The 16,754-nt window shown below is 40.9% G+C and overlaps 1 protein-coding gene across 2 annotated transcripts in view; it reads left to right on the forward strand.

Annotated features, from left to right (window-relative positions):
* LOC104641725 (E3 ubiquitin-protein ligase ZNRF2) overlaps window positions 1–16,754 on the forward strand; it is a 65,133-nt gene extending 48,379 nt beyond the window's left edge. The window contains exons 3-5 of one of the 2 annotated variants that reach the window (XM_075745695.1): window positions 8,902–9,007; window positions 9,721–9,798; window positions 10,979–16,754. In XM_075745695.1, coding sequence (XP_075601810.1) covers window positions 8,902–9,007; window positions 9,721–9,778 — 164 coding nt within the window. In that variant the 3' untranslated portion in view covers window positions 9,779–9,798; window positions 10,979–16,754. Of the gene's footprint in view, window positions 1–8,901; window positions 9,008–9,720; window positions 9,799–10,978 lie in introns of those variants that run through there. The other variant, XR_012834060.1, reaches the window with a different exon arrangement.

Below are 16,754 nucleotides of genomic sequence, written 5' to 3' on the forward strand. Positions count from 1 at the left end.
GATGGGTTTGCCTCTGTGCTGCCAGTTGCTCTGCTTCCATTGCTGTAACCACCCCCACAGGGCATTGGCCACCATCCCTGAGTCGGTATAGAGGTAGAGCATCGGCCATTTTTCTCTTTCAGCAGTACCTAAAGCCACCTGGATGGCTTTCACCTCTGCAAACTGGCTTGATTCACCTTCTCCTTCAGCAGCTTCTGCAACTTGTCATGTAGGACTCAATACAGCTGCTTTCCACCTCTGATGTTTTCCCATGATGCGACAGGACCCATCAGTGAACAGGGCATACTGCTTCTCATTTTCTGGTAGTTTATTATACAGTGGGGCTTCAGTGTGTGTCACCACCTCCTCTGGCAACATTCCGAAATCCTTGCCTTCTGGCCAGTCTGTGATCACTTCCAGAATTCCTGAGTGACTGGGGTTTCCTATTTGAGCCTGCTGCGTGATCAGTGTGACCCACTTACTCCATGTAGCATCAGTTGCATGATGTGTAGAGGGAACCCTCCCTTTGAACATCCAGCCCAGTACCAGCAATGGGGGTGCCAGGAGGAGCTGTGCTTCAGTACCAATCACCTCTGAAGCAGCTCGAACCTCTTCATATGCTGCCACTATATCTTTTTCCGTTGGAGTGTAGAGGGCCTCTGGTTCTCTGTTTCTGTGATTCCAAAACCCCAGGTGTTGAGTCTCCACTGATGCTTTCTGCCAGAGATTCCAGGTAGGGCCTTTATCCCTGGCCCTAGACAGGGATCCCAGCTGCTCGGCTTCCCTACCCTCTAATTCCAGGCTACTGGCCACCTTATCCCAGCATCGGAGCAGCCAGGTAATGATGTGGTCGCCTCGATGCTGGCCAAAATCTTTTCATGTATCTCGCAGCTCACTTGGGGACAGGGATTCGGTGATTATCTCTGGGTCTGGCTCTTCCTCCTGTTCTCACGATGGTCCTGGTTCATCGTCATCCCTTACTAAGTGAACTGATTTTTCTGTGTATTTCTTCTTCTGTATAGGGGTGAGTGATACCAGCATGGGTTGTTTTTTTGGTTCAGCCACAGTGCCCGTCACGAGGGTTTGAGTAGCCACAGTGCCCGTTAGACATGTCTATTTTCCCTCTCTTCTCCCAGTGGTGCTGCCTACAGTCGAGCAATGTTTGGTAGATACTGGCCAGGGCCCAGCACAGTGCGGTAAGTTGTGCCTCTTTGGAATAGCCACAGCATTTTCCTTTCACATATTTTATCACTTCATCAGGGTCCAAACCATTGGAGGTGAGAAGTTCTCTAGATATTCTCCCACATACCACGTCACCCATTACCATCCAGCCTTAGGGCACATCTCTGGGTGGTATTCTTGGAACAATTTTTTGTAACCCTAAACAAGACTTGAAACACGTTCAGGGGACAGCAATAGGAGCATGCTGACTTGGACATCCCAAGGGTATTCAAAATTTTCAAAAGTTGCTGTAACTAGCCTGAAGGAAAAAGAGGAGGTGAAAGAGCAGGAGAAAATATCCCCCTGTCTTCCTCATAGATTGGGTGCGATTATTAATAAATTCCAAGAGATGTGGTCTGAGGTAAGGACCTGACAGCGAGGCCCCATACAAATACCAGCTTAACCTCATGACCAGTGATGTTATTGTATCATAAGCTGATGTTGCACAGTACGGCAAAATGAGAATCCTGATCCCTCTCCCAAAGGTGATAAACAGTGCCGCAGGGAATACATACAGCAAGTAAGGATTTACATACCACAGCCACGTGAACAAACAAAACACCATTGTGGCCAGCAACTATTTAACTAATATAAAAAAAGCATATAACAACTTTGTTTTAACACTGTCTGGTCAGATCTGTCATTATCTCAACCCTTTGTGGGCCACACTGGGTGCCAAAAAGGACTGTTGTGGTGTAGCCCCAGCCAGCAGCTGAGCGCCATGCGGCCGCTCACTCACTCCTTCCTCTGGTGGGATGGAGAGTAGAATTGGAAGTAAAAGGTAAAACTCGTGGGTTGGGATAAGGACAGTTTATTAGGAGAGCAAGGGAAGAGGAAAATAACAACAACAATACTAATAGAATATACAAGGCAGGTGATACACAATGCAATTTGCTCACTGCCTGGAACCCAATGCCTAGTCCGTCCCTCCTCCCCAGCCAGCTCTCCCCTTATGTAATGAACATGATGTCACATGGTATCAAATACCCCTTTGGCTAGTTTGGGGTCAGATGTCCTGGCTGTGTCCCCTCCCTGCTTCTTGAGAAAATTAACTCTATCCCAGCCAAAAACCAGGACACCCACAAAAATCTAAATCCAGTTCTTCAAATGTTGGGTTAGCTGAGAAACAATGAAACTCCTGAAGCCACCTCACTCTGGCTCAGCATGGTGTTGTGATACAAGCGTTGCAACTTAGGCCTTATTCTGCAAATACTTCTCTTGTGTGACTTTCACTTTCTTTGTTTGGTGTGCTCCCTTCCCTTTACGTTTCTGTTTTAAGAGGAGGGAGCACCAAAGACTGTAGGCAATATTTGTTCAGGAAGTCTTTCAAGATGGGCATCTGTATACAGGTATCTTAGTCTTGGACCAACATTGAGCAAGGTGAGAGGGAAGGGGAAAACAAGGATAACGCTTGGACTTTGAATAGGAAATTGTAATGGGTTGCTGTATTGCTAGGGGTGAAGAGTGAGATGCCAAATACTGCCCCCGCCCCCCCTCCCCCAAGTACATCAAATGCTTGGTCAGTATTTGAGAAAGCATCACATTTGTTGTAGCTGGTTAGTTTGCTTTAGAGAGGTTATGGGTTTGGGTATTGGGGCGGGGAAGGTGGTTTTTAGATTGCTTAAGTTTCAGGTATTACCATGCAAGTCGTGCAGTGGTGTTTGGGGTTATTGTACCTGCTAGAAGCGCACAAAAAATTGTAACATTGCTTGTTCGATTAGCATATGAGTATTAGTTCTTTCAGCAATATAAAAGGGAATTTGGATTGAAGTTAGTCAGGAGAGCTGAATTCTGAATTTCCACATGCTCAGCTTTCTGGTATTGTGAATCCTGAAAGCCACTTAGCTGTGGTTCAAGTAAAAACATTAGATGTTAAAAATCTTCCCCTTTGCATCTGATCTAGAGGAGGTTGTTTGTATTACAGCAATAAAAACTGCTTCTGGTCTGGAACCCACTGCTGGTTCAGCAGGTATGTTCCTCGCTGAGGGCAGTGCCAGTTTAGCTTCTGGCTGTGAAGGTGCAGTCTTCATAGGTGAGCCAAGCTAATGGCTTTAGCTCGGTCTTGCTCTATCTGCTGGTAGACCCCGTAGCTTGGAAAGCTCTGAGTGGCAAAATAAACATCTTCTGCAGTGACAGCTGAATGATCTTTCTCTTGCTGTTGAGGGCTCTGAGCACTAAAAAATCAGCTCTCCTTCAGAGTGTCTTTCTGCCTCAATTTTTGAGCAGCAGTGGAGGGCTGACCTTGTCATCCAAGAATGATTCCTAGCTGGAGCATACTGAATCAGGGATGTTCCTCTTGTGGCAGCCAGAATACTGAAAAACAGGTAGAATGCCAAAGAAACTACTTGGTTTCCTACTGCTTAGGTTGGACTAGGAGAGAAAGCTTTTCCTTGCAGCCAGTACCAGGTTGCAAAGACAGTTGCTGAGCTACATGAGAGAAGCACACTCTGCATAATGAGCCCTTTTCCTTCCATTCCAATTCCTTCTCCCAAGGATACTAACCCCAAATAAGAAAGCTGTCCATATTATTTGTATCAGGTAGTGGTTAATAATGTTAACCTCTTCCTCTTTTTCCAATGCCTGCATTGCAACAGTAAATGAAATGAGATCATGGGGGGTAGGAGGAGTGGTAGAAAAAGTAGGTCTAGAGAGAATGGTATTTTGGGAAGAATGGATGTGAGGAGGAGAAAAGCATAATAGGAAATAGCTGGAAAGGAATGGAGAGGGAGAAAAGCAGATGTGGCAGAAGCTAGAAAGATTTACTAAATCAAGTCAGTAACTTTTATTAAAAAAAGAGTATACGTTAATCGCATACACATGTACTTGCTGGCTACTAAGTAGTTACCTGTGGAACATGCAGGTCCCTCTTGTCTACTTGTTTTTGTAACAGTGCAAGGAAGAACTTTGGATCGTCCCAGAAGGTGATATCAGTACAAGCATAGAACAGATTCTGCAATGTGGATGAATTCATGCTATACGTGTGAAAAAGTATGTTGGCTTCTAGAGGGCTAGAGCTTGATGTACGCCATTTAAAAACAAGCAAAGACAGTCTCTAATACTTAACTGAGAGACTTTTTAGTAATCAGCAGCAAAAAATAATGTGTAACAGATATATGGTAATATGTACTATTTAATGAAGTTTCATCGATATTTTTTAACCTCTTATGGCTTTTGTTTTACCAATTTTAGTGCTGATAAGATACTGTTCAGAGGGTATGTTCTGATTAAGTTTCAGTCGTGTTCCTGAAAGGGTGCACTTTTGTGGCATCCTTCACTGTTAAGCTAGCTGTGGTGGCAGATTCCACAGACATTTAAACTTCTAAGTTTTAGAAAACACAGAGATATTTTGAAAAATTGTCATACTAGATTAGATTAAAGTTCTTTCTCCGTGGTGTTCTGTTTCCAGTGAATGCCTAGAGAGAAATACAATACTGCAGCTATAAGGTGATATGTCCCCAAATACTATTGCCGTCTCCATGATTTGTGACTTGGGGCTTCCTGAGCCTAGGGCAGTATCTATCTGTGTTTTAAAAAGAAAAACAGAAAGCAGTAGCACAGATTTTAATGACTTCATCCATAAGGTATGTATTGCATGTGCTTTTGCAGTCCTCATTTTAAAGACAGGCTATTTCATCACAGGCATTGCCTATAATTTTAACCATGACTGAGTTGGTGGCTTCGGTAGTTGTTGGATAAATTTTTCAAAAGTTCTAGAAAAAGTTTGTAATTGGTAAAGTATGTGCAAAATTGCCAGGATGATTGTATATTAATTCAGTACTACCTATTTCGTTATAACTGCGGGAGTGGAGTAGAATTTATTGTTCAGTAAAGATAAAAGCAGAATTTTAGGAGGAAAAATTACGGACAACCAAAAGTTAAAACAGTAGTATTATTAACCACGGATAGAGGAGAGGAGGAGGAAGTACTTGAGGAGACACAGGAGGGAAATACTATGCTCTTTTGCCAGATTTCATCTTTGACACCAGTCTTTGGTGTGAGTGAGTACTTGTTCAAATAGCTGGGAAGGTGGAGGAGTGTTTACCTCCTATTTAGTGCAAGGCAGATGGATGTGGGGGTGTGGTGAGTGTTTGTGTATGTACCCACGTGTGGGTGAAATGGAAAAATGTGGCCTCTGCTTATTTCCTCTTCCCACTTCCATTTAGATAATACACTCATATAAATGTTTTAATCATAACATTGGTGAAATCTCAAACTGTTCTTTTTTTTTTTTTTTTTTTTTAAGAGAAGAAGAACAATATGTATCTGCAGAATCACTCCACTGCAGGAAAATATGAAAACAAAAAAATTGTTCAGACTGCAGTGGTTCTGTGCAAAATTATTTACACATTTTTCCATAACAGATACCTTTAAAAGTCAATGTTAAATGCCCCTTAAACTGACTTCCATCTGGTATAAGCCAGGGTTGGTACAGGAGAGTGCTGTATGAAACACGTACAGAACAAATTCTGGCTGGATTCAGGTCTAACAGGTTTTTTCACTCCTTTTTCTTTATCTGGGATTGATGATCTGAATCACCTAAAATGCTCAAAAGGGAGTCAGACCCAAAGTGTCATAGGTCCGTGAAGGATTTGGTTTTGCTGTCATCAGTCTACATGTGTAATCAATTATGAGCATGATTACGCAGGGTTGGAGTCTGTTACCATGTAGTGCCAAGTTGCATGTGGGTTTGAGTATTTTGTACTAATTCCCTCAGTATTTATACTTTTCTGTTGCACGACAGCCTGATAAGATTTGTAAGGTTAACACAAGAAGTAGGGAATGCTGACTCCACTTTATTTCAGAGGAAGAAGAGCATTGAAACCTGTTAATGAAATCTCTTCTGCAGGGGTGGCAGAACTCCACCGTGTTTCTGAGGCCCCATCCATGCCAGTCATCGTCAGTGTTCACACCAGCTCCCTCTGGCATGACTAGGAAAAGCTGCGTGTGTGCCCGGCGCCTCATCCCAGTGGGAAAGCCAGGGAGGGTGGCAAGCTGCTTGCCTGGGACTTGTGCAGTAGGGCCAATATTGGCAAGAGGGAGGCTAATGGCAGCTGGGGAGAGTACAAGAGTACTGGAGGGAAGAAAAGGAATCTCAGACACTTACGCCAGGGCTGGTGGGAGATACAAATGTTTAAACTGGCATCTTGCCCTAACATTAGCCAAAAGGTACAGAACCTTGTTAAATAGCTCAGCGGGAATTCAGACCCAAGCGTTGTTCAGCCTGGGGAACGCATGACAAGCCAGACATGTACAATAGAGAATGATGGGAAAGCAGTTCACAGGGATGTTTTCTTTTGTAAATTTTTTTTTTTTTGGACATTTTTTAATTTTTGTCATCAAAGCTTGGCTAAATGCTTCCCTCTTGAGAGTGCTGAGAGAGGGAGGCTGAGATTTAATTCACTGGAGGTATCTTAGTGCCATTTTGTTTTGGGTGCCAGCTGCTGATCTGAAAAAGTGACTCCATGGAAAAAATTACTTTTATTTATTAAGTATGCTCTGTGTATATGATACTTCCTGAATGGCACTTCTTTCTGCAACCTAAATGGGGAAGAGAGTAGATCTGCTCATAGGACTTTTGGCGAAGTACTTGTGTAAAGAGGTGGTCTAGGAGAGTAGTGTCTGAGAGCCTCAGGCAAAGATTAATATCTGCATAGCAGGACAATGCTGTCTGAAGAGTCTTTGCCTCCTGGTGTGAGATATTACAGTATCTTTTTATAAAAAAAAACACCAAAAAATCAAAAAACAAACCCCAACACAACAAAAAGCCCCAACAACCTCAAGGAAGTATTTATCCTTAGCACCCTCTTCTGGGTAAGTTCTTAGTGTCAGGATTTTGTAACAACAGATGAGAGTTCTTAAGATCTTTTGTATTGTTTTAAATTGCTTTGTCTCTTAGGTACCTCTAAGGTTCTTGGAAGCTTACAGCTTCTGATAGAACAACAGAAGCAATTTCTTAATACTATGCCTACCAATAATATTGCCGTGTGTAAAATACATTTTTTATTTTCTTCATTGTGGTGGATATATATTGTTTATTATTTTAAATCTTTTTCTTTATAACAGTTCACCTCCTGTTAGATATTCTTCACATATCCTTGTGAAGATGCCACACACATGGTATTATACAGTATTTTTAGCATAACTAATGAATATAGCAGAGACTGAAATAAGCACAGTTTTAGAACCCCAAGCACCTGCAAGACAGCTTGCTGTCATTCTAAGGGAAACAAAATAGACCTAATTTCATTTCACTTTTTGCTGCCAGGTGCTTTTTAGTTGTCTGCTTGTCATTTTCTGCGTGTTTGGGGTGCCATAGTGATGAGTATTGAAGCCACTGCAGAGAATAGCGTAGAGCTGATGGTCAGTCATACCTGGGAACCATACTCCCCATAAAAGGTCCCTTTAGGCTCCTTTTGGTTAAGAAGGGGAAGCTTTTCCCATGAAACTGTGGAAATTTGAACACTTGGGCTTTACTTTGCCAAGTGCTCACCTTTCTGATCTGCCAGAGATCGCCACATTGGTTGCTACGTGGTCCCTTGTGAATGCTATGTGCACTGTGTGAGGTCACATCTAACTGGGACTTTTAACCTCCTCCTGGCACACAGGGCCTTACGTGATCTCCTGTTTTTGTGCTAAGGCTGAATGCTGCATCCCACATTCTGGCTGAGAGAAGTGTCCAAGAGAGAAGGTTTTTATTAAAAATAATATATTTTCCCAGAAACTTCTGTGTGAAAGCCAGTTCTTGTGCATTCCTAGTAACTTACTTTCTTCTCCTTTGTTATGGGATTTGGTAATGCTACAAAAAATTCGGTATCTTCAGGTCATTGGAGCTATACAGCACTGATCTTTCTGTGATGGAAAACTCCCACTCCTATTGCTAACAGTTGCATACTTTACATTGAGGAAAAAGTGGATGGGATGTGGTAGAACATGCTGACATGGTGAGGAGGTTGAAGGTGTGAAATATGAGTACCAGCAAGGCTGGTAAAAGAAAGCCAGATGTATAAAAGAGAGATGAGTAGGACAGTAGAAAAAGCAAATGATAGGCTAAGTGTTTAGAAGTTAAGAAGATCTTTACCTAGTTAATTACCTGCAATGTCCTGTCTGGAGAAATGTTACATTCAGGCTTGAACTTAACCTCCATAGTGAAAACCAAGCACGGGGAGGAAGGCACAGCTAGGAAAACCCCACCTATCATGAATCCTCAAATCCCCGGAGGCATTACGTGCCATCTGTACAAAGAAGCCAACTTCTCCATTGCTTAGCTCTTGGGGTCAGCAGCACAGCGTGTGTCTGCTGTGGCTGCATGGTTCAGAGCGCAGGTTTCCGAGGTCAGATTGGAGCAGCCTGTTTGGTGGGGTATGGGTGTGCTGAGAGAGTATAAACTCCAAAGGGATACTGGCTGTTGATTATGGCTACCCCTCTTCTCCATACGGGTGTCTTCTTACAGGACTTCATTTTTGCTACAACTGTGTTGTTCAGGCAAGAAACTGCATCATAACTGCATCATTTAATTTGAGCTGCTGAGAGCTCTCCTATCAGGAATCTTCAGTCAGCTGGTGTGTGACTGATCCTCACCTTCACAGGGCCTTCTGCAGGACAAGAAGTATCTTCTGTAGCTGTCCTTGATGTTCTAAATAAAGACCATTTTGCTTGTAGTAGTCTGCTTTCTAACCATTTAACTTTGTGCTCTTTCTTCAGAGGATGTGCTGAGTAAAGATGCTGGGGAGTGTGCAATATGCCTGGAAGAGCTGCAGCAAGGAGATACTATAGCACGGCTGCCTTGCCTCTGCATATATCATAAAGGGCAAGTATTCCTCAGGATGCATATAAAATTCCAGAAGGTTGCATTTATTGGGTAGCTCCTCTAAGGTGTGCTTAAAGGAGCACTAACACTTAGTTGCTTTTTACATTTAAAAAACAAAGAAAGAACAGCAGCAACCCTAGAGATGGTTTTAAAAGGACATATTTCTGCATCTCCACCAATGTATTTGAAGTCAGTTTTCCCTTGCATGAAAAAAAATAAGACAAAATCACCTGTATGGGGAGGGAGTACACATCATGGCTAGGGAGCTTAGGTTGTGTGTACTTAAGTTTTGTCAAATGCTGATAGACAGGTGGGAGAGGGGCAACACATTTTAAACCTGTGTCATATTTGTTTTCACGAGTGTCTGTAACTACAGGAAGTAAAAGGTCAACAAATGATATAAGCAAGATGATAGTGTTAGTAGTGAAGTACCTGTGTATAAAAGCTGGATAGTAACTTGTAAAATGCTTCCTTAGAAGATTTTAACACTTAGGAAATTTAGTTTTTCAACAGTGTTTAATAACCAAGTATTACTGTTGTTTGGGGTTATTAAATTTTCCAGTGATGTGTATATATACGTATACTTCTTTGTATAATATAAAATCCTACTAGTCACTGAAATTATGAGAAACCAATTTATATTCATATCTTACTGCTAAATGTTACTGAGATATTCATGTCAATTGTTTTCATTTTTGTCTTGCATCCAACAGCTGCATAGATGAATGGTTTGAAGTAAATAGATCTTGCCCTGAGCATCCATCAGATTAAGACAAGATTCATGTTTTTAGGTAATACTTATTTTTAGATGCACATATTTCAACAATAAATATCTTGATTATCTGAAATAACTCTTTATGCTATTTTTTTAAATTTGTGAATTTGCTACTGTGTCTCAGAACTGCAATATTAATCAGTAAGTATTGACGTATATTGCAATATGTAAAAGGTTTCTGCATCCCTATATGGCATGATCTGAAATGATGTATTCCAGTTTTAGTACTGGAAAATGGCAAGTCAGTGCCAATAAAGCTTTAGCGTTAACTTATAAAGAGTATTTTTTCCATGGAAATGAAACAAAATTAAAATAATACAATTGTGTAATTTTGGATTGTTCCACGAGTACTGGCATTTGTTTGGATGGAAAGTTTTTTGAATCATGTGAAAAAGTCAAAACTAGGTATTTTCAAAACCACTTTCATGTTAATGCATTCCAGAATGTTTAAAATATATAAATAAATAAAAAATGTTAACATGTTTCTCTCCATGCCATCTCACAGAGGTTCACATTTTCCCAGCTTATGTTTTGTGTTAATGATTGCAGATCGGCAATCAGTGTCAAAGGTTTAAAGGATAGGTTTATTTTTTTTAGTTGACTAGTTCGAAATCTTTATCTTGCATTAAACTACTGCCTCTAAGCATTGCAAAACACACCAACAGTCATCATAATTCTTAGAGAAATGGAGATATCTGAAATTCTGGCTGGTAGCTGAGGTTTTGTTGTTCTGATGGAACTAAGAAAAGATAAAATCTGAAGACTTCATCATTGGCATTTATTTGTTCATTTGTTTCATCTTGCTTCACGAGTCTGCATTGCAGGTCACATTGCAGTGCTGTGGTTGTTGCAGGAGTAGCAGAGGAAACCTGAAGGAAGGTATCCTGCTACAGGGATAATTGTTTTAACCTCAGGGCAGTGTTAGCCGAAATCAATAAACACACGCATTTCCTATGTTGCCCCCATCAACTGAATTGTGGAAGAAGAACTGTGTTTATGAACACATTCGTCTCTGTCCATGCTCGTGGGTGTCTAACCTCAAGTTAAGTTCTATTGCTTTTTTTCACAGCAGAGATGGTGATAACTGGGGGCTCAGGGGAAAGGGGAAGACACAGTGGTTGTGCTCATGCTGTTTGAGCGTGTTGTATACTGAAAGAGATGAAATGATGGTACTTTGCCTTCTGCTTTTTCAACAGCTGCTTCCACTGATCAGAAAACATAGGAGATGTGAGGTTCCCTTGCTGAACACAGCGTGCCTGGCTTGAGACTTACAGTTCTTTGTGGCTGAAAAAGGCAAAGATGGACAGTGACATGGAAAAAGTATTGCAGACACCGGTTACTTGCCAGTAGTGCTCGGTATACCAAACACTCATGCAAAGGACACACAGGGATTTTGAAAATGCTGCACATTCTGTAACAATCGACTCCCCACAGACATTACTGACACTATTTTGTATTGAAGGCCAAAGTTCCTAATTTCAGCCTAACTTCTGGTTCTGTGAAGAAGCGGGTTATTGGACATGTTTCCTACTGCCTCAAGTGGAAGCGGAGACATTCGATACGTGCTATCTGAGACCCTTGCAGGAGGATGGCCCCGGTTTTGAGTGGGAACGTTTTCACCTTCTCGTTGGCTGAAGAAGAGTAAATGGCAAACTAAATATAATCTAACAGTATGACCTTAATTTACTGAATTCACACCCTGTTTTACGTTCTTCACTTTTTTCAAGAACAGAAAACATAAACTTCTCTGTATAGGAATACTATATTTCAAAATTTTGTAACTAAACATTTGTCACAATGCAGTCCAAAGAGTAAAACCAAGACAGGTAACTAATTTATATTGATCAAGCTATAGGGATTGTTGAAATCTGCACAATGTATTGCTATTTAAGTAACTAAAACTTCTCTTTTACTGCTTGTGAGTAAAAACAACAAAAAAAATGCAGCAAAGCAAAATCTTACAGCTATGCAACTTTTTTTTAAATAGGAAAAAAAAAAGAATTACCAATTTTAAGTGCTGCCAGTTAAGGTAATTTGTTTAACGGGTATTTTTTTAAAAACGTTTCAGGTAATTATTTTATTGTACTACTCTCATCTCCAGGCTGCCTCCTGAGGTGTAAAGGAATAACTGCAAATGTGGGCACAGTAAGAGGTTTTTATAGGTATGGGTGAGATAACATCGAGGTGGGATTTGCGTTTAATTTTTAAAACACTTACGCGCAAGTTTTTGTTTCCTTGTTTGAATGGGGTTTTGATGGCAGGATCTGTAGTACTTTGCATTTAAATCCTTGGTCTCTTCATGTGGAGACCAACATTTGACAGTGTGGTTTTTGGTTGTTTCTCTTTTTTTTTTAAACGCACCTACATTTGTTTAATTTATTGTTATTTTACTGTATTATATTGGTATAACCAGGGCTCCACGAAACACAGGATGTCTCTGGCAGGGTACACCCAGTAAAACTGTGGGTAAGTGTTAGTTCCCATAAAGTATCACAGTTCAAAAACAAAAGACAGGGAAAAAAAAAGACAATAAACTGAAACAGTTGTCAGGGCTTAGAAGCATAATTTTTATATCAGTAGTAGTTTCTGAATTTCACAGCACAGGGAAGAGTTTATGAATATTTATTAGGGACAGCATATTTAGTGGGTTTCGATAGTTAAAATAAATTGCACAACACCTTGAACATTTTTCTTGTACATACATAATTCTGCTTTTTTTTTTTAAGTACATATTTCTCTCTGTTGCTACTGTGATTCATATCAAAAAGGGCAAAGAACAGGAGCAACTGCTGCTATCTGGAGAACAAGTGCAGTGCATGTTACTAAACTCTCCTATCTTGCTTGCAGAGCAATTCTTGCCTGGATAACATTTTCTCCTGAATGTTGCTCTGTAAAATGCCTTTGTTATGCTGCAAATCTAAAGGAGTCCAAACTAGATAATTGTCATTATTGGCGGTGCAGTTTCTACATTTTTGGGCTTGCATCACTGTTTTCAGCTGAACCTGTAACTATGGGGCCCTGTTGCATTCTCTTTTTCAGTGGGAGCAGAATCATTTTGTCACATTTTCAATTTTGTAGTTACATCAAATGTACAGTCGTTCCCTGTACAGAGTCCTTTTTAGCCGAGAATATTTGTGTTGCCTTGTATTATCGGGGGGGAGGGGGGAGGGAGGGGATGAGGAATTACAGCACCTGTAATGCTCGAATAGTGGTGTTGCCTGCAGGCTCACTTTTCAAATGTTTTAAATTCCTGCTATCTCTGAAAGTAAAGCTTTTGCATTTGCATTGATTTAATGTTTACTGTTGGCTTCATGCTACAGAAACTCACCTGTAATAATGTAAAGGGGGTAGGTAAGTGTTTTGGTGTCCTGTGCTCTGAGGTCATAGATAGCCTTTGGCTTGGGGATTAAGTAGGTAAATATTATAAACATAAATCTGTTTACAAATTAAGCTCAGTTTTCGTAGTTCATATTTCCAGTTAATTTACTGTTTTTTAAAAAAACCTTAATTTTCTGTGTTCAGATGCAAGTAGCTGGTTTAAAGACCCAGCAGTGATCACTGCTGTCCTACATTTAGGACCAGTGTTTAAAAAGCATGCCACTAGCAATCGCACTGATGCATGGTTTTGCAGGCAAGAGTCCGTTGCTGCTTCCATCAGCATGGTAAAGCAGCAATACCTTGGCTTATTTGAGGAACTGATACAAGGGCAGCCTTAGATCCTAGTTTGGCGTTCTTGGTATCTGTAAATCTCTTCCGAATGGCTATGGGAGGTTTTCTTGTATCAAAACCTGTGATATAGACCAAGCCTAGAATGACCCTGGAAGCAAGAGAGTGATGCTGGGGTTTGAAGACACCTGTAGAAAATCACCTGCGTAAGCTTTCTATCACCAGCTGTGTTGGTCAGTTGGCGATGACCATGCTGTAGATGTAGCTCTAGTCATAGGCAACACCTTCATTTTAAAAATATCCTCACAGTGGTCTTGAGTCATTGTGCTTCAGAAGGGGAAAATAAACACCAAACAAGTTCTGTGTCTCGATCAAGGAATACCACACTTGCCCACAAGAAGCAATAACTTAAATTACGGTGCGATATGCTTCTTTGCCTGTAAATATCTTGAGATTGCCAATTCTGTGCTGTTTCAGAGTATTTTCTGTCATCTGGCCTATATCTTCCCTAAGTATGTAAGGGTGTGAAATAATTCCCATACTCAGGTCTGCCATAAACACGCTGCTTGCCAGAAGGGGAAGAGTAGACTCAACACTGTCTTGAAATGTGAGATTTTTCTGAACTTGTAACATACGCATGTATCTTGAGTAGCAACTTGTGTTTTGAAGTTCATAGCAGAGGTGGCTATGAGTTGGATTGTAGATAACCCTACTCCATACAATACCAAGAGAGCCATGCTACTGTCAGCACAGGGCATCCATTGCCCTGGCTATTATAAAGCAGTATATCTATAATAACACTTTCCTTTTGAAGGAGGTAGCTAATTTTCTTTCAGTGCATACATTCGACGATGAGTTCAGTGGGATGTAAAAGCAAAACCAGAAAATTTGTGGTATTTTATTTTTGGGAAGAATGAAGCGTAGAACAGATGGTCTTATTTGTAATCAATTTAACTTTCATATTCAAGGGTAAGTGTACTGCAGTATTTTGAAATGGAAAATGTGTAGGTAGTGTAGGAAGATGTGGGCGGATACTTGTGACCTTTTTTTTCTCCCCCCCATCCCCCCCCTCTATGATGTGAAGGGGGTTTTATGACTTACTCTCAAGATTTATACATTTATCCTAGTTCTTAATGCTAGGAGCACTGGCTTTTTAATTAAGTCTTTCCTGAAAGGCTGGAGAGCTGGTAAAACTGACTCCCAGAAGACTAAAATCTCAGCAAATGTGGGAAAGATAATTTTTATTCAGAAATGTGGATCTTCAGTGTTTCTGGTTCGATAATGTCTAATACATAAGACCTGCTTATGGACGCTTTTAGTATGTCGCCTTTTCCGTGTGAGGGCTTCAGAAACTTGCTCCGTTTCTTCTGTGTTCCACCAAAAGCAGGGAACGAGGCGCTCGAATGCTACTGCTACCTGTACGTGAACAGCAACAAAGCATACGTTGGTTTTGGTGTAGGCCACAATCTCTCTGAGTTTCTGTGAATTTTGGCTGCTTGGCCATGTGGAAAGAGATTTGCAATTTGTGTGCAAATTTGGTATCACTGGTTTGTACCTACTGAGTTTGCTGTACAGTTGAGAGTTTCCTGCCGAGGGACTACCGTATACCTGGGAACGCAGAAGTGCTACTACAGATCTTCCAGCTCACCTTTGCCACTGGAAGATTATCTCATTTTTTGATGAGTGCTGTATTTTATGATTCGTTTCCCACACTTTCAAGCTTAAACGTCATTTTAGTATCAACTTCTTTTCCTCTTCCTAGCTGAAAACATGATACATTTTAGGCCATATACCCTCAATCTTTGGACAGGCTTTCCATTGGTATCGGCAAAAGTAACGTAAGAGGTTGTAGCTGGAAGAAGAGGGCTTGATCAGGGTTTTGGTGCAACCCAGCCAAAAGTGTTTTATCCTGCAGCGCTCAAAATACTCCATGTGAGAAATTCACAACAGAACTGTGTCCGGTTTTTATTTCCTAAATGTAAAACTCCTGTGATGTTTCTCCATATAAATTAACCTGCTTCTAAAATCAGGTTGAAGATGTTTTAGCCTGTTGGCGGGAAAAACACCCAACCCAGTCCTTACTCTCAAGTTGTCTCAAGTTGCATTTGGTTCACTTACTACACCGTTCAGCTGGCTTCCCAAGCCACTGCATCATGTTCTGTAAAGTCATTTCTCAATTAAGTACATCAGAGCTGATGATGGGATAAACTGTAAAATGACCTCACTGTGGGGCATTATTAGTTGCTGAAGACTTCCTCAGGTAAAACCACCATAGGAACATCCTGCACCTGAAAAAGGTTGGACTTGGTTCTGGTTTTGATCTAGTAAGCTGCCAGCGTGCAAGCTGTTGAAGGCAGCAAGCCCGCTAGCTGATCTTTCTGGCAGCTTTTAATCTATGTGTGTTTGTTTGAGAGACTTTTGCCCTTGGGTGTGCTTTGGCAAAGATTTTGCAACGATAAGTAGGATTTGCTTGATTCTGGCAGAGTTTCAAGCGTAAGTAACCCGACGTTGCAAGAACATAATCTGTTGCTGAATCCTGTACCTCTTGTTTTCCCTCAAATCTGTCCCTTCTATTGCTAATTTATTATATTTAATAGTAAACACTTCTCAACATGACTGGTCACAAGCTCTCGAGGTGTGAGATCCTAACAGGAAGAGACATCGGAGCGTGATTCTATACTCTTCCTGTCTATAGTAAGATGAAGCCGAAGTATTCGTTTTCGTCCAGTCGGGAAGCTATTGCCAAAGCACTATAACTTTGAAGGAAGAAGGGAGGTGGCTTAGCTGTAGAGGGCATGTTTTCATGAACTACTTCATTTTAAAAGCTGCAGCGTCACATTGAACAAGTGGTGACCTTATCACTTGATTGCGAATCTCATTCTGGCCCTTCCTACCCTTTGGCAGGTACCTGCTGGTAGGGAGCGGAGTGTATATTCCCCTTTTTTATATGCCTCTTCCCACAGAGCTAGCCCTGCCCACAACGAGTGAGAGGGAATTCCCTGCTAGCTTCTGAAACATCACCCCTACGTGCAGTGGTAATGGACAAGATGTCTTCCTTCATTACCCAGAGCAGAAATCGGAATGTAATTTGCAATGTCTAATATAAAACATGTTTGTGGTTTCTTTTTTTTTAATTGAGCAGTATGATTGCAAGTTGACTTAAGTTGTTTAAGGTACTCTTTTCAGTGGTTTGCCAGTACATAATCATGAATGAAAATATTTTTTTATTGATTTTTAGGTTGTATGTTTAACATTCCATTCATGTAAAATATGTACAAATATATGTAATAAATCTTTTGAAGCACA

Source organism: Balearica regulorum, chromosome 2, assembly GCF_011004875.1.
Source record: "Balearica regulorum gibbericeps isolate bBalReg1 chromosome 2, bBalReg1.pri, whole genome shotgun sequence".
In the NCBI taxonomy this organism is placed as follows: Eukaryota; Metazoa; Chordata; class Aves; order Gruiformes; family Gruidae; genus Balearica; species Balearica regulorum.